Raw genomic sequence first — 26621 nt, forward strand, 5'->3', positions numbered from 1 at the left:
TTTTGTTCTTTGGTCCAATTCGGGTCGATCCGGTCCGGTCTTGGACCAATGAACAGCCTTAATTCCCACCATAAACCACCACTACCGCCCACAAGTAACACCACCAATAACCACCTATAACCCAAAAAACTATGAATTAATCAAAATAATTAAACCTATCAAAATACCCAATCAAACATTCAACCCAAAATTAAACCTGCAAAATTACACCAAAAAATGAAACACACAGGATTACAACCAAAAATTCAACATACAAAATTTAACCCACAAAACTTAACCTTGAAAATTCAAACCATAACAATGAACAAAACAAATTAAACCAAAAAATCAACCTAAAAACCAACCGAAAATAAGGCTAAAGTTTTGAAAAAAAAATGAACAAATATCAAATTACAATTGGAACAAAATCAATGGAAAATTCAAACACAAATTCGACCAAACATCAAACTTAAATCTGACCCAAAAAATCCAAAAACACCACAAAAATTAAAAATAAACAATTACAAACAATATTTTCAGAAAAATATACAAACCTTTTACAATGTTTCTTCGACTTTGGGTTTACATGTTCAAATTCAATCATTAAAACTCCAAATCTGGAATTTTTATGGTCGAATTTGACCTTGAAAACAATAATTCGCTTGTTGAAGAAAATCCAAACACCATAATTCGTTTATTGAGGAAAATTCGAACAACAAAACACCAGATCTGGAGAAAGTGAAAACAAAAATGGAGCGGCTTCACTCCGTGAGATAAGAACAAAATAAGAGAAGAGATCACCGGTTAAAAAAGAACAAAGGGAGAAGGAGAAGAAAAGAAAGGAAAGAGAACAGAGAGAAAGAAGAGGGAGCGATGTTCTTGTTTGAAATTAGGGTTGGGGTGAGTTGGCTAACCGCCCATTTTTTTAAAAAAATAATAATCATTTTGCGACCGATTAAAGCAATCGCAAAATTGCGACCGACTCTTAAATGGTCGTAATTTCTTCTATTTGCAACTGATTTATTTTTTTTACAATTATTTTGCACATTTTTTTACAAAAATAATATTTAAATAGCTTTGCGACGGTTTGAAAACAGTCGTAAAATTGCGACCGCATAAAAATCGGTCGTAAATTTCATATTTTAGGACCGTTTTAATGACGGTCGTAGAAAAACGGTCGCAATTTGCCCATATTTTAGTAGTGGTATGTATCCAATTTAGCAACAATACTTTATTTTTGTGGGCAATGATGATTATTATTACCGTGATGCTTACCGGAAATAAATTTGCAATACGAATTGACTAAAGCTTGGAGCACCAAGTGTATGGTGGATTGTAGTGAGACTTGGTGTCATCATCTACAGATATTTTAACAAAATTTGGTGATTATTTTCAATTATCATAATTAAGCCCGTATGCACATTTAATAGAGAGAATATTACAAATTAAACCAAGCAGCTATCTTTCTTCTTTCCAGGAGTCTTTTTAAAGGGATACGCAGGAGTCCAAATGTTTGAATTGCCTTGTCCGGCCGATTATTTGGTTGGCCGCATCTCGCATTCACGCCCTCATTTGACTGCTGCTCGGGGATGAAGTTGTCTCACCTGAAGGAGATACCCGACTTCTTTGGCTTTTGTTTAGCCAACTAGTGAATGCCTGAGAAGGGGGGCTCCGTGCTTCACTAGATAAAAATACTACTCGACGGTGAAATTTTTTCTGTGGAGGCGGATGCACCATGCTTGGTGCATCCGGTTTTCTTAAATAAAAAAGGCGGAATGAACATTTAGTTGTTCCGTAAAGAACATATAGTTGTTTTATAAAGAACATATAGCTATTTTATAAAGAACATCTAGTTTTATATGTTTTTTTTGTAAATCTAAAGAACATTTGTAATATTAGTAAAGAACATGATAATATTAAATAACATTATTCATATAGTAAATGTACATTTGGTATAATGACCATGTATGCATATAAAAAAGTACATTTTTATTGTATTATAATGTACATTGTATTATATTCTAATGAACATATATGTTATAATGTTGGTTACATGTTTAATGTACATTGTAATATTTGCATCATGTAAGTATATGAAAAAAGAACATTGTACTGTATTTTAATGTACATTGTATTATTTGAATCTACAACTTTTTCTAAAATTGTCTATTGGCTTGCTTTCTTCTTCAAAAATGGATTAATCGGACGATCTTCTTCAAGAACTTCATTTTATTTCTCATTGCAACAACAAAATCACATCAAAATCGCAATTAATTCCCAATAAAATCAAATATTACAATTTTCAATCAAATTTATAAAAAACAAATACTCAAACTCAAAATAAACAAGTATGAATGTCAAATAAACAAGTATGAATGTCGAATTTGGTCTTACCTTTCGTTTTTATTTGTCATCTTGAACAAGGCTTGTAGGGAATATTTCAAGCATTAATCCCCTAGCTTGAACCCCACTGTGATCATACACTAAAGTACGGTGGCGTCCAAACGAAAAGAAGATAGAGCAAAAGAGTCGCCAACAAGTTTTTTTAGGAACTTGTAAACCGTCACGAGGTGAAGGTTACACCCCTTAACGATCCAAGAGATCGTCAACTCCATAAGGTCTTGAACCAGATAGGGTTCGGGGATGAAGGTACAAATCCAATCTAAAAGAGATTGAACCTGCCCTAATAGTAGGCCTCTACTTTATTCTGATCGTATTCATGTGCGCTTTTTGACTAACATGCAATCAATAGGTTAAGAAAACATATATATACACAACAAATAATGCACAATTAGTCAAGTAGGCACAATATGATGCAATGATTTGCAACCTAACCATGGCTCTAGTTCTCTAAAGTTCGGGATATGGTTTAGTCAATATAGGGTCCATGGTTAATTGTCCGGATGCACCGCGCGGAAGCCTAACCGTGAAGGGTTGGCGCGAGTGGATGGGACACCGCGAGTTTTGAAAAAAACTCGCTTCCATGGTTTGGTGAATTCAACATTCTCGGATGTACCCTTTGTTGCTTAGAGTGTTCAATCAGGTAGATGGAGCATGAATTCCCAGAGGGTTATGTCCATATGTAGAACACATATGGGTTTCAGAAAAGTGAGAAAAACTCAATCAGGAAGTAGATCGAGCAAACAATGCGAAAAACTGGTCGAAATTAGAACGCATATTTCTGGCTCGGTATTGGAAGAATTTGGCGCCAGCAAACAGAGCTTGGCGCCAGGTTTTAGCTGTAGCGCCTGGCGACAAGCCTGTCGTCTGTCGCTACAGTTAAATGTCTGGCACCAATGCTCTAGTCTCTGATGCTAATTCCTACATGCCTCGGCAGCTTTCTGTGCTCGATAAAATTTTCCAATTTCGCGCAGTGTTATTTCGGTCCTAGTTGTGAAAGATATTTCTCAAATTTCCTACGTGTAAAATCCTATGCTTTAACTCATTACGGATGGTCTTTCCAATGAGATCTTTTTTATGCATATGACAATAATGTTAATCAAAATTACGCACATGAAATACTTAGAACGTTTCGAGTCTCATCCACTCATTCTAAATCATTGCCGAAACAAATTCAGGAATCAAAATAGAAATCCTCCCCAGTGGAGTCGCCAAAAATTTTAGGGAATATTTCAAGCATTAATCCCCTAGCTTGAACCCCACTGTGATCATACACTAAAGTACGGTGATGTCCAAAGGGAAAGAAGATAGAGCAAAAGAGTCGCCAACAAGTTTTTTTAGGAACTTGTAAACCGTTCACGAGGTGAAGGTTACACCCCTTAACGATCCAAGAGATCGTCAACTCCATAAGGTCTTGAACCAAATAGGGTTCGGGGATGAAGGTACAAATCCTACCTAAAAGAGATTGAACCTGCCCTAATAATAGGCCTCTACTTTATTCAGATCGTATTCATGTGCGCTTTCTGACTAACATGCAATCATTAGGTTTACCCTAAACCCGTTTATCTATGTTGGTTGAATATTAATGCACAAAATAAATCTATTATTGGCGATCACTTGAATTATAATCAAATTAACCCTAAACAAGATTATTAATTATCTTATTAAGCGTGATTACAAGTACCAATTCCCTTTAAACATGCATAAAGGCGTGATCAAGCAATAAATATAAATATATATCAAGCAACATAATAATCATAATAACAATTATAAAAATAATCGTAATATTATAATCATAACAATCATAATTAAAAATAATCATCATAACAATAATTATAACAATCATAATCATAAATCATAAAAATAATCATAATAATGTTAAAGCATAATAATAGCAAGATCCTAGGCATGACTAACAAGATTAATAACAAACCCTAGCATGTCACTAAGCAATAAAAATCAAAGCTTTAACCCTAACATGATACTAACAATCATAAATATTAGGAAGAACATAAAAGGCATCATACTTTTAATCATACTTGATATTAAAATTACCCTAGACATGATACTAGGAATATCATAATAACATCATAATATCAATTAAACCATTAAAGTACTTACTTTGATGCCTCGTACCTCTTTCTAATAACAAAATACACGCGTTAATAAGTTCAAGGAAAATAATAAACAAATCAATTAAATAATAATTGAAAGAAATATTTGGGACCAAACCCTTAGAAATTAAACCTTTCACGTCTAGGGCGAAGGCAACTTCGAATATGGCTAGGTGTATCTAGATCTAATGAATGCGGAATTTTTGTATTTGAGAGAAGCTAGTTTAGAAAGAGAGAGAGAGAGTAAATTGGTAGATTGTAGATGATTGTGGATGATTGTTGATGAATGTTGATGAATGAAAATGGAGTTTTTACGACGTTATTTATAAAGAAAATCAGCCAAAAAGATAAAATATCAAAACAGAGTTCTGGCGCAAATAAAACCTGATTAGCGCCAACACTGGCTATTGGCGCCAAACGCCAACATTAGCGCCAAACGCCAATCGTAGCGTCAGGCGCTACAGCTGGCGGTTGGCGCTGATCTGGAAATTCACTCGTTTTCTTAAAATTAGATAAAAATTGTCGTACAGGAGGTTAAAATCGTATTTTTCCTCAAAGATGCTCTTTGATTCTAATTAAAACTCTAAAAAGTCAACAAAAGTAAATTTATCAATGCTAATTGAATTAGGAATGAAAAGAACCTTCTAGAAGAATCTAGAAGACTAAAACCATTCCTAATTGCATTAGAATGATAAATCTATATTAGGCCCTCCCCTAGATCATTGGGCCGCATATAAGGCTCAAATCGGGCCCAATTTAGTAAATCGACCATAATTTCCTCAATATTCATCGGAATTAGGCTTATAATCCCTACAAAAAAATGTCCATATAGAAACGGAATTCTAGCGACGGAATTTTATCTGTTTCTAAATTAGAGACGGAATCAAAAAATCCGTCTCTAAATTAATTTAAAGACGGAATTTAAAAATCCGTTTCTAATTTAGAAACGGAATTAAAAATTCCGTCGCTAAATAAGCAACGGAATTGAAAATCTGTCTCTAAATTAGAAACGGATTTTTTTTCCGTTGCTAAATTAGCAACGGATTTTTTTTCCGTTGATGAATCTATCAACGGATTTTTTTCCGTTGCTAAATTTAGAGAAGGATTTTTTTTTCCGTTGCTAAGTTAGCAACGGATTTTTTTTTTCCGTTGCTAAGTTAGAGACGGGATTTTTTTTTTTCCGTTGCTAATATGAGCAACGGATTTTTTATTCCGTCTCTAGATAATTTTTTAAACTAATTATTTAAAATATTACATTAGAGACGAATTATGTAAGTTAAATTCATCTCTAAACTAGAAACGGATTTTCAAATCCGTCTCTAATTTAGAAACGGATTTGAAAATCCGTTTCTAAATTAGAGACGGATTTGAAAATCCGTTTCTAAATTAGGGACGGATTTGAAAATCCGTTTCTAAATTAGAGACGGATTTTAAATTCCGTTTCTAAACTAGAGATGGATTTTAAATTCCGTCTCTAATATTTCTTTCATTTATTATCAATTATGTGCGTAAAAGTAAACAAATAATATTTGGTATAGTTGGTAAGAGTATCAATATTTGACATTGAGGTCACGGGTTCGACTCCTACTAACAGTAATATTGCGATTGGAGATTCAAGGAGCGTTACATGGAAAGCCGAGTCGGGTTGACCCGAGTGAGGTCGACCCAAATAGCAGCTTTTTTTCGATTCAAAATATTTTTTCCGTTGCTGAATCTAGCAACGAATCCAACGACGGATTTATTTTTTCCGTTGCTAAATCCAGCGACGGATTTTTTTTCCCGTTGCTAAGTCCAGCGACGGATTTTTTTTTTCCGTCTCTAAATTCATTTAGCGACAAGGTTTTTACCAACGGAGTGATTCCGTTGATAAATCTGTAGCTAGCTATGTCCAGCGACGGATTTTTAGCAATTACCAACGTATTTCACCTGTTGCTAAAAGGCCAAATTTTTGTAGTATCGTCGGAAAGCTCTTGTCAAGCCCCATCCAACGACACTACTATTGGACCCATATCATGGACCAACCAAGCTGGATTAGCTGTTTTCTTAAAATAAGTTTTCAAAAACAGAGAGAAGAGAAAAGAAATTTAAACTATCCGCAACATTAAACTTTCCACACTTTTGCTTCATTCGATTATGATTCGACGTGAAAGGTACTCATCACCGGGTTTGGTTTTAGGGAGACACAAATGGGTGTCTACAAGGCTTGACTCAAAATTTTGAATTTCTTGAAATTTTGCTTGAGGTTTGAGGAATTTAAATGGATTTGAAGTTTTGTTTGGGGGAGAAAGTGAACTTTTGGTAAAAAAAATTGAAATGATTGTAATTAATGTATGGTAAAAAAAATAATTATAGTACTATTTATCTATTTCATTATACAAAAAAAATAATTATATTATTATACTAAAATAATACACAAAATTGTTGCACAAAAATCTGATGTACATTATAAATGAACACTATGTTCTTTTATGTATATGTCTATGTAAATTATAAATGAACACTATGTTCTTTTATATGCCTATGTACATTAGTATATACCTACATGTTCATTCCGCCTTTTTGTACTTTGGAGCGGATGCACCATGCGGATCGTGCATCCGCCTCCACAAACCAAGCTTTACTCGACGGAGGAACAAAATTCATGCTAGGAATTGTGAGGGAACTATTGATAATTAATAAATAGTTAGGAGGAGAGAACGAAGAAGTACAAGCCAACGTGAAAAGCCCTTGACAAAATGACAACTTTACTTACAAGATTACATGAAAGAGAGAAGAAAAGGGTAAAAGATCTTCACCCTAAGCACGTGCAGCGTGACGACCAGCAGGGATTCGATCTTGTAATCTTAAGATTACAACATACATGAAACTTTAACTAAGAGTTGGCGAGGACTTTATTTTACTCCCCATGGTAACATAGAAACTGATACATTTCAGATAACTAGTCAGTCCATTGCCTGCTTATCTGCTGCACTAATGCACTAACCTAGAGCAACCTCTACAATATCCTAAACACATATCACTGCCTCACCACTGCAACCTACTTAGATTGACAGGTGATTATGACTATTACTACATTGGAGTATGCTTTCCATAATATTTGCGTTGGAGTATGCTTCCACAAAAATGCTCACAGCGGAACATCTAACCAAAAGTTTCTCAGGAAATCCTTATACAGTTATAAAACTATAACTACAAAGCTGTACCCCTAGAATGGGCATGGGCCGATCTTTAAGGGATGGAGGGAGTAATGTAAATATAAAATGTTGACTCCCCTTCACGACTCAACTCAAAATTCATGATTAATTTATTTATTAAAGGAGTCCTACCCAATAAATTAAATATATTTACAATTTCATGCAATATTAACTAATTCAATTTGTATTCAGATAATATGACAAAAACGACAAATAAAGATAGTCAAACAACAATATTGATAATTAGAAAACAAATCCAATTTTATCTACATTTAATAACAAACAAGAACCCAAAATAAAGACTTTAAATTTGATAATAACTATAGCAAAGAAAGGCAAGAATATCTTATAAAGATAACATAGGGCTTGTATTCGGCCTCGTTGCCATGACCTCAAATGAACCCCCACCAGGAAACTCTTGTACCGGCGAGACTAATTCAACAATCGAGTCACTCACACATAACAACCACTCCATTTCTCTGCACCACATCTTCTTCCTCTACGACGCCATTGGCTCGAATCTCCATAACTCCCCAAATACAGTAGCTACCCAATTTCAACAAACAAACCAAAATCAGACTAAAATATCATCAACATACTAGACAACAAAAAATCAAACAATGTTAAATAAAACAAAGTAATTATACCAGCAAGATTGGTAATTGCATTTAAGATAGCAAGAGCAGTACAAACACCCTTTCCACCACCAGACATGTCCCCTCCCAACAACAACTTTGCAAATCTCTCCTTCATCAACTCTACCACTGTACACATCAACACACACAAAACCTAAAAAAAAAAATTCAAAAATTATTATTTAATTTTTTTCAGATACACATAGAAACAGTCAATATAATGAAAAAAAATAATCATAAAAGATGCTCAAAAATGGAAATAAACACAATTTATCAATACTTTGACTTATTAGTTATTACCCATAGATTAAGCCACAGATTTATAATACAAGGTCACTATTTTTTCACTAACCCAAAAAAAAAACAAATTAGACAAAAAAATAAAAAGAAAATGACATTATTATGATAAATCCAATCAGTCTCCATTCGCAGAAATTTCGCTATAGATATATCCAATTTTTTTTAAAAAAATAAAAAAAAAATTATAGCCGACACATTAAACTGAAATTTCTCCCAAAAAAAGCAACCCAAAACACAAAATTAGAAATGTCATTATAGTAGTATAGTAAAATTATATAAATTCACATCCAATTTTCAAGCATAAATAAATTAAGTGAAAAATCGCAAAAAAATCATGAAACAAATTACATTTCTCAAACATAGAAGCAATCCTATATCATTATGTATCAATCAAACATATAAAATACCAAATAAAATAGATCGAAAAACAAAAAATCCAGAGAAAAGTAGGAAATACCCTCGAACAAAACGCTAGAAGATCTTAGAAGGAGCACAGAAATGAATAGGACCATGAGAAGGTTTGGTGTTCATCCTCTTACGAAGAAAACGAAGATACTTCATCTTCTGCCTAATAAGACCACCAGAAAGTGCGATCTCTTCGCAACGAACCACAACAACACGCTGCCCAGAAATTGTTGCGCAAATTTGAAACCCCCGTCAATAAACCCCCGTCTCTTCTGGTAGCATTGAGGAAAAACCTTGAGAAGGATCTGGCGCAACCCCGTTAATAAACCCTTGGATCTATCAAGCAAATCAAAACCCCGAATTTAAATATTTTTTCTCTAAGGCCCTTTTTGGTTGAAGGGATTTGGCAGGAAAAGAAAAGAAAGGAAAAGGTTTTAATATGTTCCCATGTTTGGTTTGATGAATGACATGAAAATTTAAAGGAAAGGAAGGGAAGTGAAAGGAAAACCTCTTTACAAATTTTCAGCTTTCCTTTCCTCCCAAATTTGGAGGAATTTGACTGGAAAGAGAAAATAAAAGCATATTTCCTTTCTCTTCCCTTCATTACATTTCATTTACCAAACATTGGAAATAAAATCTCCTTCTTTTCCCTTCTCTTCCTTTCTTTTCCCCTCCTTTCCTTTCTCTTCTTTTCCTTTACTAACAATAAACCAAACAAAGCCTAAGATTGATGGAGGAGAGGAGAGAAGACTGAGTTCGAAATGAGAGAAACAGGTGAATGACAGGGAGGAGAGGAGAGGAGAGGCCAGAGAGAGAGGGAGTGATAGCCGTGAAACCCTAATAAAAAGCCTAATGGGCTCCTCCAAGTTGGGCCAAGTTTGGGCATTTGTACGTGTAATATAGTATTCGTAACGGGCAAAATAGTGTCCGTTACGAATACTTATTTATTCGTAACGGGCACTAATTTGTCCGTTACAAATACATACGTATTCGTAACGGACACTATTTTGCCCGTTACGAATATCTTAATTGTAACGGGCAAAGCTTTGCCCGTTACAAATAGCCTGTTACGAATGAGATTTTTTCCACTAGTGGATACTTGAAAGGCAGAAAGTCTTCTTTAAACCCAGACTCCTCAATGATTTCTTTCTTCTCAGCAGGATTCATGTTGCAGCAATAAAGATTCCATTTACCACTATTAGCAACTAAACCTGAAGAAGCAGCAAAAGTGGCTAAGCTTCTTAAAAGCAGAGAGACGGACTTTTTATCACCCTTACTAAACAATATGAGATCATCTGCAAACACTAAATGATTCAGCTTCAACTTTCTGCACTTAGAATGAAACTGGAACCTTTTATCTTCACCCACACACATCAAAAGTCTAGACAAGTACTCCATACAGAGCATAAACAGCAAGGGAGACATAGGATCCCCCTGCCTCAAACCCCTTTTGCCTTGAAAAAAACCTTCCAAACCACCATTTATATTCAAAGAAAAAGCAGCAGTAGAAACACAAGTCATTATTAACTTGACAAACTTTCCAGGGAAGCCAAAAGCACTAAGCATTTCCTCAAGAAAGTCCCATTTAACTGAGTCATAAGCTTTCTTAATATCAACTTTCAACAAACAACTACTTGGAGCATTCTTTCTTCCATAATTATAGACCAAATCTTGAATAATACTTATATTATGGATGATCTGTCTATTTTCCACAAAACCAGTCTGAGAATGAGAAATAAGATCAGGAAGCACTACTTTCAGTCTCAAACACAAGAGCTTAGTAATGCACTTATAAACCACATTACAACATGCAATGGGTCTAAAATCAACCACAGACTCAGGCTGCTCAATCTTAGGAATCAGAGAAAGAGTAGTGCAATTCACTTCCTTAATCAACCTACCATTCTAAAAAAAAATTCAACACTGCTTCAGTAAACTCCTCCCCAACAATCCCCCAAGCTTTCTTGAAAAAGCAGCTAGAGTACCCATCAGGACCTAGGGCTTTATCATCAGGGATTGAAAATAAAGTTGCCTTAACCTCTTTCTTGGTAAAAGGAAGATCAATAAGCTTTACTTGCTCCTCAGTAAGCACATACCCTTTTCTCACCACATCAACATTAACAATCACTCTATCCCCAACATCCGTACCCAAAAGCTTTTTATAATAGTCCACAAAACCTTTAACAATGCTATCTGGACTATCACACACCTCCCCCATCTCATTCTTCACAGTCACAACCTTTTTCTTAAAAGTTTTCAATTTAATACTTCTGTGGAAAAAGGCAGTATTATCATCTCCTACTTGCAGCCAATTAATCTTAGCCCTCTGTCTCAACTCAGCAAAATAATGCTTTTTCACTTCACAAAACTCACTTAACTTCACAGCTTCAGAACTTCTCAGATTTACATTATCAGGACACTTCTGCAGCTTATCCTGAATCTCACCAATCTCACCTTTTAGTTTCCAGTATCTCACATCCAACTCAGAAAACTCCACTCTATTCAACTTTTTCAATTCATACTTAAGCTTCTTTAATTTCACAAGCATCCTATACATTGGGATACCCTTCACATTAGTGCTCCACACTTCCTTAACAATATCTTGAAACTTATCATGCTCAACCCACCCATTCAAGAATCTAAAAGACTTTCTGTTCTGGGAATGCTGATCAACTAATCTCATCACTGCTGGACAATGATCAAACCAAAGTTCTGGCATATAATGAACATAAGAATCAGGGTATTGAATACCCCAATCTTCATTAATCAAAGTTCTATCAATTCTGCTATAGACCCTATCTTCATTCAGCTGCTTGTTATTCCAAGTGAAAGTAGCCCCCATCTTATTCAAATCACTTGAACCACAATAATGCACACAATTTCTAAAATGCATCACCTCCCCCTGAGAAATACTTCTGCCCAATCTATCCTCAAAATTGAGAGGACAGTTGAAATCTCCAGAAATCACCCAAGGACCCATCAAATTATCATGAATTCCTTTAATACCTTCCCAAAGCTCCTCTTTCTCTTTCCCATCATTCATGCCATACACAACTGTGAAAGAAAAAGACACATTACCTGTCAGGTTCTTAACAGTTAAATGCATCAACTGTCTCTCGGTATGCACAACATTCACCTGAAAAAAACTAGGTAACCAAGCCACTAAAATCCTCCCCCCTTTCACCTTACTAAAATTAGTGGCTAAACACTACCCTTGAAACATACTATTATGAATGATAGGGAAATTCCCCACTTTTATTTTAGTTTCCAGCAAGCAACATAACCCAATCTTATTCTGCAAAAGGAAATTACCAATTTTCTTCTGCTTCTCAAGGCTATTTAAGCCCCTAATATTCCAAATCAGAACACTATCCATGATATGGGTTTAATTCTACTCTCTTCCCAAGAGTAGCACCCAATATCCCCATTCCAGATTCATTCACATCTCCAAATTGCACTATCTCATCCAACTGTAAGTTTGCAAAGGAATTCCTGATAGGAACAGGACAAGCAATTGTCTCACCAAGAACCTTACTTCTATGCTTCTCCCGAGAAGGCTTCCACTCATCATTGTCGACCTCCTCATTCCCATTATCATTCCCATTATCATTCATCACCCGAGTATCCTGCAACTTTTCATTCTGAACATGATTCTTCTTGGGCTGCCACACTTTCTGCACCACCCTACAATCCTTGCTCATATGCCCCCTTTTCTTACAAGTGTCACATTTACTGGGTTTCCATTCAAACTCTACCTTCTGATGAAAAATCTCCCCAGCTTCAGAAACAAACTCAATGGACTCCACAAATTCTTCGTTCAATTCAACCTCCACCAAATATCTAGCATAAGCAACCCTATCCTTCAATTGCGTAGCAGAATCTGGTTTAATTGGAACCCCAATCAAACCAACTATCTTCTCTAAGCAAGACTTTCCCCAATACTTCAGAGGAGGATTAGGCAATTGAACCCATACTGGTATTTTCGAAAATTCAGAGACATTAAACTCCATTCCATCAACCCATTGTTTCAGAAAAACAGTTCTTCTATCAAACATAACATGCAAAGCACTCAAAGCCTTATCTCTAGTTTCCACATTCAATAATCGAATCAAGAAAACCCCCTTTTTCAGCGGAATTACTTTATCAACATTCTTATCACCCCCAAATTCTCTTACAAAAACCCAGAAACGCAGAAAGAAATGGATTATTATTACCCAAAACATAAGCAACAACCCCCAAATTCCAGTATTCAAGTTCCTCAGAAACATCATCAACAGATAATTGCAATCTAGGCTTCAAATTACTTACCTCAGACGCAGATACTCTGTTTTCCTCCAATCGCACAGTACCACTTGAAGGAGCAAACACATTCAACCATTCATTCAGCTGAGACTTCTGCCTAGACCCTTGAATTAATTCCTGAATTGATTGCGCAGGTGAAAGTATGAAATTCTCCAATTCATCAGCATCATCAAAGTTCAATTGCGGAATACCCTCCCCATTCATCCTCGATTTTGTCTTCGAAACTGTAGCCAATGGATTCGCAAGCTCAATTCCTTCACAAATCTCAGATTTCTCTTGACTCCCTCGTACTCTAGTCGACTCCTTGTTCACTCGTTTCCTCGCCATTGTAGAGGTTTAGAGAGAGAGGCTCCTTCTAGAGAGAGAAAGTCTTTTTTCACATGTGTCCTTGTTATTGCCTTTTTTGGGCTGGTTACTTTATTTAGAGCTTTTTAAAATGTTTAATCCTGATTTGTTTTCGGGTTATTCAGGTGAGGTTCGAATTAACCCGACCTGATTTCAACCCAATAATTTTTTCGGGTTATATTGGACGTTTTCAGGTTGGAATTTTCAACCTTAACCTAACCCATTTAATTTTCAGGTCGGGTTCGTGTCGACCCATTTAATTTTTCAGGTTGAAAATCTCAATCCTAACCCGCTAAATTCAGGTCGGGTTCGTGTCGGGTTATCGGGCCGGGTTAGCTTTTGCCACCCCTAGTGTTGTGTTGAGTTGTTGACCCGTACAGTTTAACTATTCGTCTCAAAAGAGGTATTAACACTTACCCTCCTCATTTCGTGTCTAGTTCATATCGTGTTATCGTGTTCTAAGTAAATATGTTAGCCTCACTCAAAAAATTATCATAAATTTTTGGTCATTTTTCTTAAGAGGGGTAATTCGTGTTAATTTTGTATTGAAATTATCAGTACTAACAACCCAACCTGGTTAATAAGACGTGTCGTGTCGTGTTGACTCGTTTAATTAAATTTTTCGTAAACCCTTGACACTAATTCAGGCCAATATTTTGAGGTCCGAATTGTGTCATATCGTGTTGATTCCTGATTTGAGCTTGATACATTTGATGGAGTAATCCATAGTACAAGTTATTTAGTAGTCATGCTCACTATTAGAAAAACGTTCATTTGCTTTGCCTTATTTGCGTCATTCATAGAAACAAACGAAGCAAATGATATATTTTGGCTTCATACTAAGTGATTTGCGTCCGACATTAATTAGTAATATTTGTAAGGTGTACATAATGACGACAATGTGTTGCTTTTTGCAATGTCTAAATGTGTTACGATTATTGTCATTACACGACATATATAGTAGTTAAAAAAATGGAATATGAATATTTTATGGAGTAGTACTACTTATTCTAATGTACATATATAATTTGAGGCTTTTTCAGTTTTGTCATGATTTTCGTGGAATAATTGACGCATGGTTTGACCACTTACCCGGCAGTGATATGATTTTGTGTTATATGATGCCCAACATTGATACATCATTAACGTACAGCTATGATGACTTTTTTTCCAAAATTGACTAATATGCTAAGCTAGATGCGATCTTGAACTTCACATCTTCAATGAACACATTAAATTCATTAGAAGAGGGAAATAATAAAGAATAACACAGATAATCAAAATAATATTCTCAACAAACTTTTAAGATATTACAACAATAAAATCAAGAGCTCACATAAGCTTTATTTAATTTTTCTTTTTACAAAGGCAAGTGAATAGTTTGGTTGATGTTGTCCATTTCTAGAGTTAATTACACATTGGCAACAATTTTGACAAAATCTTCTACTCCCTTCATCCCTTTTGATAGTCCCTTATTGGCATCACGGGAATTAATAAATACAAATAAATATAGTTAAAGTACATTGAAAGGGGACGGACGTAGTACATTTTGGGACTAAAATTTGCCCATAAGAGACTATCAAAAGGAGACGGATGTAGTATAATTTATGTATGGTCTAAAGTGTACGTATAATTTTTTTATTTTTTTAAACCGTAAGATACGGGGGGATCTCCCCACCCTATCATTGGAATGGGGGATGGGAGTCAAACCCATCCCCCCCAACCACTAACCACCCCTCCATCTCCAATGTCCTCAAGACTACTTATAAATTTGATAACTTATTAAAGTATGCAATTGATGTAGCTACGGGAACAAATTTAGCAACAATACTTTATTTATGTGGGCAATGAAGATTATTATTAACACATGATGCTTGTCGGAAATAAATTTGCAACACGAATTGACTAAAGCTTGGAGCACCAAGTGTATGGTGGATTGTAGTGCGACTTGGTGTCGTTATCTACTGATATTTTAACAAAATTTGGTGATTATTTTCAATTATCACAATTAAGCTCTCATGCACATTTAATAGAAAATAACTGATAGATATTATATTTATGATAATATTTGTCGCGGATTAGGATAGATTTAATGTATATTTTGTATCCTTATCAGACTAGGTTTCCTAACGTATTTAGGCCTAGCATTGTAAACTCTATTTATTGAATCAATGGTACACACTCCAACCTTGAGGAGTTTTCCCGAAATCTAACATGGTATCACAGCCTAGGTTTTAGATCTCAAATTTTTATTTTTTTTCCAATCTTTTTGGGGTTTTTTTTACTGTTTTATTGGGACCTTGCCTTCATCACTTTCCGCATATTTTTCCCCTGATTCGTCCTCTGTTTCCAGATTTCGGCTTCGAAATTTTTTAATTTCTTGATTCTTTGCTCACTGCGTATTGAGCTACCTATGGCAAAGGATGATGAGTCCCCTCCTCCGCCACCTCCTCCACCTTCTAACGAGTTCCATCTGGCACTCACCGTCACAACATCAAGAACGCCATCCTCCTTACTCTAGACTTTGAGAAAGTCCAATATTCTAATTGGGTGGAGTTGTTTGAAAATCACATGGTTGCATACAATGTGTTAAATCACATTGATCCCAAAGTGCCTCGTCCTTCCAATGTCTCTGACTCTTTGTGGGATCGCTTGGACGCAATCGTGAAACAGTGGATTTATGGCACAATATCCACCGATCTTCTTGAAACAATTCTTGTTCGCAAGTCTACAGCTCAACAAACATGGGATCGTCTCAAGGATATATTCCAAGATAATAAGAGCACGAGGGCGGTGTTTCTTGAAACTCAACTCAATGCAATCCACCTGGATTCTTTCCCGAATGCGACTGCTTACTGCCAGCAATTAAAGAGCATTGCCAATCAACTTGCAAACGTCGATCAGCCAATCTCCGACCAGAAATTAGTGCTTTGTATGGTTGCCGGACTCAACAAAACCGGTTATGATACGGTTGCAACTATGATCGCTTAGACCGACCCATTGCCTTCCTTCAACAACGCACGATCAAGGCTTCTCTTGGAGGAGTCGCACCGGAACAATGACACAACCACTCCAGTGTCCTCCATCCTTTGTTGCACAACAGCAGCAGAACGTTGCAGATTCAGCGCAGCAACAACAGCCGCAGCCTGCTGGCGGTGGACGTGGCGGCGGCTCAGGTCGCGGCAGGGGCGAAGGCAAGGGCGGCCGAGGCAAAGGCCGAGAGCAGGGCCGTGGTGGCCAAGGTCGTGGCACACAGCAACATCAACAACAACCAAACGCACCACCTCAAGCTTCTCAACAAGCTACTGGACCAATTGGTCAACCTTGGGCCTAACAACAACAAATTCCTTGGCCTCAATGGGCTATCCCACCAGCCCCCTTTCTTACAATGGGCCAATTTCAGCAGAGGCTCGACACTCAACACCCACAGCAAGCCTACTACATTGGGTCCCCTATGTACGGTCCACCTATGACGCCAACGGAGTTTGCTGTTGCTTATTCTTCACCGGGGCTATCTACACCGGATAAGCTAGCTTTCTTCTTTCCCGGAGTCTTTTTAAAGGGATACGCAGGAGTCCAAATGTTTGAATTGCCTTGTCCGGCTGATCATTCCGCTGGCATCTCGCATTCATGCACGCCCTTGTTTGACTGTCGCTCAGGGATTTAGTTGTCCCGCCTGAAGGAGATACCTAACTTCTTTGGCTTTTGTTTAGCCGAAGGGGGGTTCTCGTGCTTCAGTGGATAAAAGCACCAGTCTACGGAGGAACGGAATTTATGCTAGGTTATGATGGAACAATTACCGACATTGAATAAGCATGATAGATAATTAATAAATAGTTAGGAGGAGAGAACTAAGAAGTACAAGCCAACGTGGAATGCCCTTGAAAAAATGACAACTTTACTTATGAGATTACTTGAAAGAGAGAAGAAAAGGGTAAAAGATCCTCACCCTAAGCATGTGCAACATGACCGCCAGAGATTGGATCTTGTAATCTTAAGATTACAACATACATAAAACTCCAACTAAGAGTTGGCGAAGACTTTAATTTTCTTACAAGCGCATAAATAGGAAGAGAAGAAAGAAACATCTAAGCCAAAAGAATAAACAAATTAAAAATAAAGGTTAGATTAGATCTCTGGACCATACATACATACATATATACATATATATATATATATATATATATATATATATATAATAGGTTTTAGAGAGGCAGGTAGGATTTAATTTTTTCAGCGCGCCCCATAATAAATTTTAGTGGTAGTCAATTAAATACAAGATTATTATTTTTTTTTAGAATTAAATAATTTAAATGACACGTAAGCAAAATTGACAAATGAGATTTTCCAGTTTAATTAATTAAATATAAAATATTATCTTTTGATATGAGAAATTTTATCTAAATACATAACAAATTTTAGCACATAAATGTATATAAATAAAAACTATTTCATCAAATTCAAACAAACCGTGCATCGCACGGGCTTTATTTAAATTTCCCTCCGTTTTATTTTAGATGCAACACACCCTTTAGCACGGTAATTAAGAAAGGTGGGGTTTACATGATATAATAAACTTTAAAATAGGATGAGTGGTTGTTAGGAGTGTAATTTAGTGGGCCATGTGCTTTAAATAAGGGAAATAGTATAGTTTTTCCCTAAAGTAACTTTCCTTTTATAATGTGTTGCAAGTATTGTGACATTTTTTTTTTTAAGAAAGTGTTGCAAGTAAAAGAAAATGGAGAAAGTACATTATAATGATAAATAAACTTTTTTAATAATACAATTTCACAAACAAATTTTTAGCCAAAGTAGAGACAACAAATACTTTTGTCAAAAAAAAAAAAGGCAACAAATACTTTAATCTTTCTATTCTTTTTTCCTTTTTCTTTTCTTTTTTTTCGTTCTGTTGAAAATCCTACGCACCTTTTCATAAGATACAATGTTATCGTGCCTTGAGAAATAGAGTAACAAAAAACCTAATAATTCCTCCAATTTCCCCTCATCTAAAATTATTTTTTGTGAGACAAACAATAAAGTGAAAAGATAAAAAGATAGTTTTGAAAGTAATTAAGATTTAGAGTTTTTTTTGGTGCAGCAAGCCACACCGTGTGGCCTGCTGCCAAGTCAGTAAAAATAACGGATTCTGACGCGCGTATAACGGGGTTACTGTTCACGCGCATAATGGGGTTACTGGTTTTGTCAGGGTTACTTGTATTTTTCAGGGGTTACTTGTATTTTTTTTTTCAAGAGTTACTTGTAATTTTTTTTTCCCGAGGTTACTTGTATTTTTTTTTTCAAGAGTTACTTGTATTTTTTTTTCAGGAGTTACTTGTATTTTTTTTTTCAGGAGTTACTTGTATTTTTTTTTTTCAGGAGTTAATTGTATGGATTAGTTATTCAAGGATTACTTGTATTTTCAGGATTTTTTTTTCAGGGGTTAATTGTATGGATTAGTTATTCAAGGATTACTTGTATTTTCAGGGGCTACTCGTATTTTCAGGGGCTACTTGTATTTTTTTTTCTGGAGTTACTTATATTTTTTTTTCAAGGGTACTTTTTTTTTAGGAGTTACTTGTATGGATTAATTCAAGGGTTACTTATATGAGTTACTTTTAAGGTTACTTGTATGAATTACTTATTCAATGGTTACTTGTTACTTATTCAAGGGTTGCTTGTAGGTTGGTTTCAAAAAAAAAAAAAGGGTTGCTTGTAGGCCCCATACCAAACCAATAACACCCTACAAGTAACCCCCGACCAAAACCAGTAACACCCTACAAGTAACCCCTGACCAAACCAGTAACACCCTACAAGTAACCTAACCCCTGACCAAAACCAGTAACACCCAACATGTAACCCCTGCCCAAAACCAGTAACACCCTACAAGTAACCCCTGACCAAACCAGTAACACCCTACAAGTAACCCCTGACCAAACTAGTAACACCCTACAATTTTTGACGTAGAGTGTTCGATTTGAGATTCCACAAAGAAAAGGAGCTCAAATTTCTTTGGTTCTCATCGATTTCACTATTTCAAATGTTGTTCATGATCTTAAGGATAATTAATCGCAATTTTTCACAACAATTTGACACCCAATTTTTACAATTTCGAGCTTTAATTGTAGCAATTTAGCAAAGAGGAGAGAGAAAATGGGTAGAGTAGAGATATGGTTGTTGGTGATGTGTGGTTTGGCTTGAAGAAGAAGCTAAGAAAAGAGGAGATAGAAAATGTGTGAAGTAGAGATATGCTTGTTGGTGATGTGTGATTTGGCTTGGAGAAGAAGCTAAAAAAAAAAAGGAGAGAGAAAAGTTGTGGTATTTTAAAAAAAAAATAAAAATTGTGGCTGGCCACACCGTGTGGCCAGCCACATACAAAAATTTAAGATTTGTGTGGGGTAATAGTTTTGCTCTAATTAATTAATACTCCGAATATCTCTTTCTTAACTTTTAAGTTCAACAAAGCATTTAAGATCAGAACCCATTTTTGTTGGATCTCTGTTTTAAAAATCATTTCGTGGTCATTGGCTCATTGCGTATTTCATGCTTTATTTGTTAGCATCAGCATTATTGATGTGTGTATAATTCATTTGTACAGCTAGTATGTGTGACACTATTTTTGTGAGAGCTCATATCCTCATACATTACCGACAATGTGTTGGCTCATTTGATAATTTTCATACCTCAAATTCTAAAGGTATGGAGTTCAAAACTTCAAATGCTACCAACTGAGGGTGGAAAAAAATCATGAGGTTTGAGGGTCAGGTTTAATGAGATTGGGTCGGATTTATTTTAAATATGAGTCATATTAAATTATTGAGTCCATATATTAGGAAAGAGATGATAGTATCCTTACAATATATGAAAATAAAAGAGCGACGTGTAAGGGGACACGCTGCCAGTCGGAGTCACACCATCCTTGCAACGTGAGCTCACTGTCCGATCGTAGTAAGATCCCTTGGCTTGGAGTACACTTCAGGTAGCGTACTACTCTTAAAGCAGCCTCCCAATGCTCTTGTTGTGAAGCCTTCATAAATTGTGATAGAACATGCACGGAGTAAGTTAAGTCGGGGCGAGTGACACCCAAGTAAACCAAGCGCCCAACAAGTCTTCTATAAGCTGCTGGATCTGGGAGTAAAGGAAAAGATATCAACAAATCTTATCAAGCTTAGGAAACTAACTATCCCTTCCTAAGATAATCTAGAAAATAATATATTGTCATAACAAATAATATATTGTCATATAGTGTAAATATAGTATCATATCTTTCCTAATACCATACAAGTTGAAATTTAAATTTGGTTAATTTCGGGTCAATTTTGAATCGGGTGGATTGGGTCATTATTTGACTACTCTACTCATACACAGGACTAGGGCTGTACAGAGTGCGGTTTAGACCACACCAAACCGCAATTTTGTGGTTTGGTGCGGTTTGCGGTTTGAAATTTGCGGTGCGGTTTTTTAAAATGACCAAACTGCAGTTTGCGGTTTGGTGCGGTTTCAAAAAATATTGAGACCAAACCGCACTTTAATGCGGTTTACGATTTTTATACTATATTTTCATTAAAATTATATAAAAGAATTAAATTATATGAGCTAATCTTTAACTATTAGTTAATTAAAGATTAATTAAAAGAGTTTAATATTTGAATTATAAACTAATAATTATAAAATAAAATAAAAGTTTTGTTTTTAAAAGAAAAATTACAATTTTAATAAAATACGGTTAAACCGCAAACCGTACCGCACCAAACCCAAACCGCATTTTGCGGTGCGGTTTGGTGCGTTTTTTTTAAAAGTGCGGTTTGAAAAAATTACAAACCGCACTTTTGCGGTTTGGTGCGGTTTATGATCCAAACTGCACCGCGAACACCCCTACACAGGACATGCATGCAGATGAGCCGCACATTGAATAATTCCTGACAACATAATCAGGGGCGAAGCTAGGAATTATAATATGGGAAGGTCGAGACTTATTAAGTAAACAGTACTCTATTTCATACGATTTTCTCATTACACAATATTTTCTTTTGCGGTATTTGCAATATTATAAATTAGAGGTGACTTTATTTTATTAAGCAACACAACATTATTTCATCAAAATATTCAAAATTACAATCATTCAACCAATGATGACTTGACGACTTGCCTCATTGATTAAAGCTAAGCGAAGGTTTGTTTACGATATGTTTGATATTGCTTTTGTGGTTCATTTGCACAAAAATAAATTAAAATATATGATAATTAAAAAAATATAATTAAGGTATGCAATTTACTGATTTAGTCAATTAGAAATATAGGAAAAATAATATAAGTAATTTAGAATCAAAACAATTGACAAAGTAATAAAAAAAGATTGATGGAAGGGGTAAAAGGAAAATAGATTAAATAAAAGAATATAGAAGTAATGAATTCTACCAGTAAGTTTCAAGTAAAAAAAAAACGTAATACTTGTAAAAGAATTAGTGAATAAAATTAAAAAATAAATAAAAGATAAAAATAATGTACACATAGTAACACCCGCGAGAGTCGAACACGTGACTTGTAGGTCAATTTATTACTGATGCTGAGCGCTCAACCACTAAGCTACCATTAAAAATGCTAAATATATACAATAAATGGATCGCCAGTTGGGCCACGGTGGGCCGGGCCTCCCACCAGCCCCCCGACTCCGCCCATGAACATAATGCTATGCTGGCCTAGGTTTACTTATTGAAAAATAATTGGAAGTGAATCAAGTATTAGATATAAATTTTATGGCTGACATTGATTCCTATTTCACACACACACAAAAAAAAATAATAATAAATAAATAAATAAATAAATAAATTAAAACACAAGATAAAAACAATGTCAACCATGAAAAGAAAAAGATAAAAACAAAAAAAAACGCAAGAGAGATCAAACGGTAGTCATCAGTAGATATCAAATAAAAATATATTGCCTATTGGGTAAAGTAGGTAAAGTATATCCTCACATCTCCATGCAAATCCGAAAAATAAATCAACTTGAAAGAAAAAAAAAAAAGTTTAATTCTTTTAGACACCGAAATGTTGGGAAAATAGCTATTGTAATCAAGAACAACAATTAGACAATTAAGAACTTCCTTACAATGATTGTTATATATTATGAAACCTCCTTTTGTTGTGTCATGGTTTGGGAGCTGAGACCCACTATATTAGAAGCGAAATATACCACCATAGATATCGAAAAAGAAGCTCAAAAAACACACAAAACAATTGCCGCCCTGAAATAACCATATGTAAACACGCGTGAGCAATCGGGCTGTGGCTTTGCACATTCGTCGCTTGATGACTGCCCTATAGTGCACCCGACTGCACCATGCGCATGGTGCACTCGGAAAGAACATTAGACATATTTTAAAGAACATGGGCCAAAAAAAGAACAATATAGATATTTATAAAGAACGCTACAACCCTTCAGGCAAGGTCATGTATATATCTTTATGTAGATCCCCATACAAAAAAAGCATTGTTAACATTTAGCTGATAAATATTCCATCATTTGCTTGTAGCCGGAGCAATCACATATGTAATTATAGTCATTTTGACCACTGGTGAGAATGTTTCTTCATAGTCAATCCCAAACTTCTATGTATAGCCTTTTGCAACAAGTCTGGCTTTGAATCTCTCTATGGTTCCATCAGAGCTTAATTTTGAACACTCATTTACATCCCATGGGCTTCTTTCCTTTAGGTAGATCTGCTATCTCCCATATATGATTCTTTTCAAGAGCTTCTAACTCTTTTCCCATGGCATCAACCCATTCTAAATATTTTGCAGCTTCTTTGTAAGTAGTAGGCTCTTTCATATTGGAAGCAATTGATGTTGCCAAAGCTTTCTTAGAAGGAGGAATGCTAGTATAGCATACCAAATTACACCAATGTGGTAAATTTGCCTTCTTAGAAGTCTTGTTTCACATTCTATAGTCATAATCAGACATCCAACTAGGTGCTTGTCTAGGTCTAGTTGACTTTCTTTATTCTGTCTCATACTCTTTAATTCATTAATTAACTATTATCAAATTTTGTCATGGGTTCCGTGAGAGCTCCAAAGTTGCATATATGTGTACCGGAGGTAGTATTATCAGTACAATATGTTGAAGTGTAATATTCCCAAACAACACATTTGAGTATACTACATGCATTGATAAATGAAGAGAAAGAGAATTAAACACTTTATAAGGGAATACTACTCCTCATATTTCTTATTTTAAACAAAATACCACTACTCATTTTGTATGTCATTTGGAGTATGGTTTTTTATTGGAATATCGATCCTTGAACTTGAGAAGTGGCCGGACTAGATTATTCATGTGAGGGGGAGTTTGAAAATGTGCTTATAGCACAACCTTCTCAAAATATTATCCCACATGAATAAAAGAAGATCCTGAGAGTTTAATATATTTCTTTTTCTTTTTATTAGCTGAAATTAGTTGGCTACAAATACAGAAGCTAGTTGTAATAAAAACAACAATTAATTTTCGCTCAATATTCTTCTGTAATTCTCTCTTCTCTCTTAATAAAATTTCTCCAGTTTCTTCTTCTTCTTCGATGTTTTCAATTGCATTTCTTAAGTTTTGACAAAGTGGTATTGTCGGAATTGATTTTATCACACATTGCGGGAAAAATTAACACACATTTGAAATTAAAAGGTGTTGGTCCCTTAAAAAAAGGGCATTGGTAGGTGGGTGTTCAACTATATATGTGAAATTAGGAAATAGACTTGAAATTACGATGAAATGATTCGATTTTGATGAGTCATTTATTTTGTGAGGCCTACACCATTAACTTCTACACAAATATAAGATTAAAAAAGCATGTTCATAAAACTATAAAAGCACCAATTCAAAAATAAAAATAAAATAAAAATAAATAAATAAATAAAATAAATAAATAAATAAATAAAAAACACTGACACACACACTATAAAAGCACGTACATTTTCACATAATCATCAACCAAGCAAAACCTTGCCTAAACACATACTATAATTCCTAATGGGATTTTACATGTTGATCAATACACCGATCCTCCTTTTTTTTGCTTTATTTTGCTTCATCTTTCGCAATAAAAATGGCCTTCCAACTAAATGGCCTCTTGTTGGGATGCTTCCTGCACTTCTCAAAAACGTCCATAATATTAATGACTTTATTTTTCATCTTATGGAAAATTCTAACATGAATTTCCATTTCATGGGCCCTTGGTTTGCCAACATGCACATCCTAGTAACCGTTGATCCTGCTAACCTTAACCATATAAATTGCAAAAAATCTGGAACTTATATAAAAGGTTCCAAATTTAATGAAATCTTTGACGTCCTTGGTGATGGGATCCTTAACTCCGATTCAGATGTATGGAGTTACCATCGAAATGTGGCTCATCTTTTTTTTCCATCATCCTCAATTCCACCACTCTTTGATCTATATAACACGGAATAAAGTCAAGAATGGACTCATCCCATTTCTTGATCATGTTGCTAAGCACTCGATTGAGATTGACCTGCAAAATATATTCTTAAGGTTCACGTATGATACAATGAGTAAGATCATGATGGACCATGATCCGGAATCACTTTCAATCGATTTGCCTGATTTTCCACTCCTAAAGGCTGTGGCTGATCTCGAACACACCATTTTCACTCGTCACGTATTGCCAACATGCATATGGAAATTCCAAAGGTGGTTGAATATAGGAGGAGAGAAGAGGAACAAGCAAGCGTGGAAAATCCTTGATGACTTTATTTACAAGTGCATAAATAAGAAGAGAGAAGAAATGAAGAAAGCAACATCTAAGCCAAAGGATAATGAAATAGAGGTAAGTAGAGTAGATCTATTGACCTTATTTATGGATACCGATGAAAACACTATTAGGTCAAAGAGCCACAATGATATTGATAAATTTTTAAGGGATACAATTTCAAATTTTTATCTAGCCGGAGGAGAGACATCAAGTTCTGAATTGACTTGGTTTTTTTACATCCTCTCAAACAACCCACAAGTTGTTCACAAGATTAAAATGGAGCTAGATGCAATAATGATACAAGTGAACAATAACTATGATAAGTTTCTAAGCAACTTTAAAGAGCTCAGCGACCAGCTAATATATCTTCATGCTACAATATGTGAATCATTAAGACTTTATCCATCATTAGTATACAATCACAAGTCACCAATTGAGCCAGACACCCTTCCTAGTGGTCATCAAGTGAATCCAAATACAGAAATTATCATCAACACGTACGTGATGGGAAGGATGAAATCGATATGGGGAGAAGATTGCAACGAGTTCAAGCCCGAAAGGTGGATAACTGAAGGTGGAACGATTAAACGTGAGCCATCGTACAAGTTTGCGGTGTTTAGTGCAGGGCCAAGGTCTTGCATGGGAAAGCAAATGGTTTTCACCCAAATGAAGATTATAGCTGCCTTCATCATCCAACACTACAATATAGAGACCGTGCAAGGATATTATCCTATCCTCGATCTCTCTATACTTCTTCGTATGAAAAATGGTTTTAAGGTTAAGATAAGTCGTTCTCAAAATTAATATGAAGCATAAGGTATTATATGTGGTGCCAAATATAATGTACGTAGGTTCAAATATTAAATAATCATGGACTTTGTCCTTGCTTTCATTGTTAGATTTGTTACATCTTACATGTGATATAGAATATTTCAAGGTTCTCTAAGATATACAAGTAAATTAAATAAGTAATGTCATGTTTTGTGTAAAATTATCTTTCCTAATAGGTTGAATCGATATTATATAATATGAATTTGTATTATATAAAATCTCACATATCTTTGTGTAGAGCTGGCAAAAACATACTATATCATGTCATTCTCATGTTCGTGTTCGAAATTATACGAGTCAGAGTACCTTAACACTAACTAATGCCAACCCGCCGTATAATACGTCTCATATTGTATTG

The 26621-nt window shown here is 35.2% G+C and overlaps 1 protein-coding gene and 1 pseudogene across 1 annotated transcript; both read left to right on the top strand.

Moving 5' to 3' along the window:
• The first annotated feature begins 16245 nt into the window (after nucleotides 1-16245).
• Nucleotides 16246-16665, top strand: LOC145570826 (uncharacterized). Its single transcript, XM_081629956.1, has one exon. The coding sequence runs from the start codon at nucleotides 16246-16248 to the stop codon at nucleotides 16663-16665; it is 420 nt and encodes a 139-aa protein (XP_081486082.1).
• Nucleotides 16666-24545: 7880 nt separating this feature from the next.
• On the top strand, nucleotides 24546-26374 carry LOC145571924 (alkane hydroxylase MAH1 pseudogene; annotated as a pseudogene).
• The last annotated feature ends 247 nt before the right edge of the window (nucleotides 26375-26621 follow it).

The sequence above is a fragment of the Chenopodium album genome, chromosome 12 (genome assembly GCF_948465745.1).
Source record: "Chenopodium album chromosome 12, dcCheAlbu1.1, whole genome shotgun sequence".
Lineage (NCBI taxonomy): Eukaryota > Viridiplantae > Streptophyta > Magnoliopsida > Caryophyllales > Amaranthaceae > Chenopodium > Chenopodium album.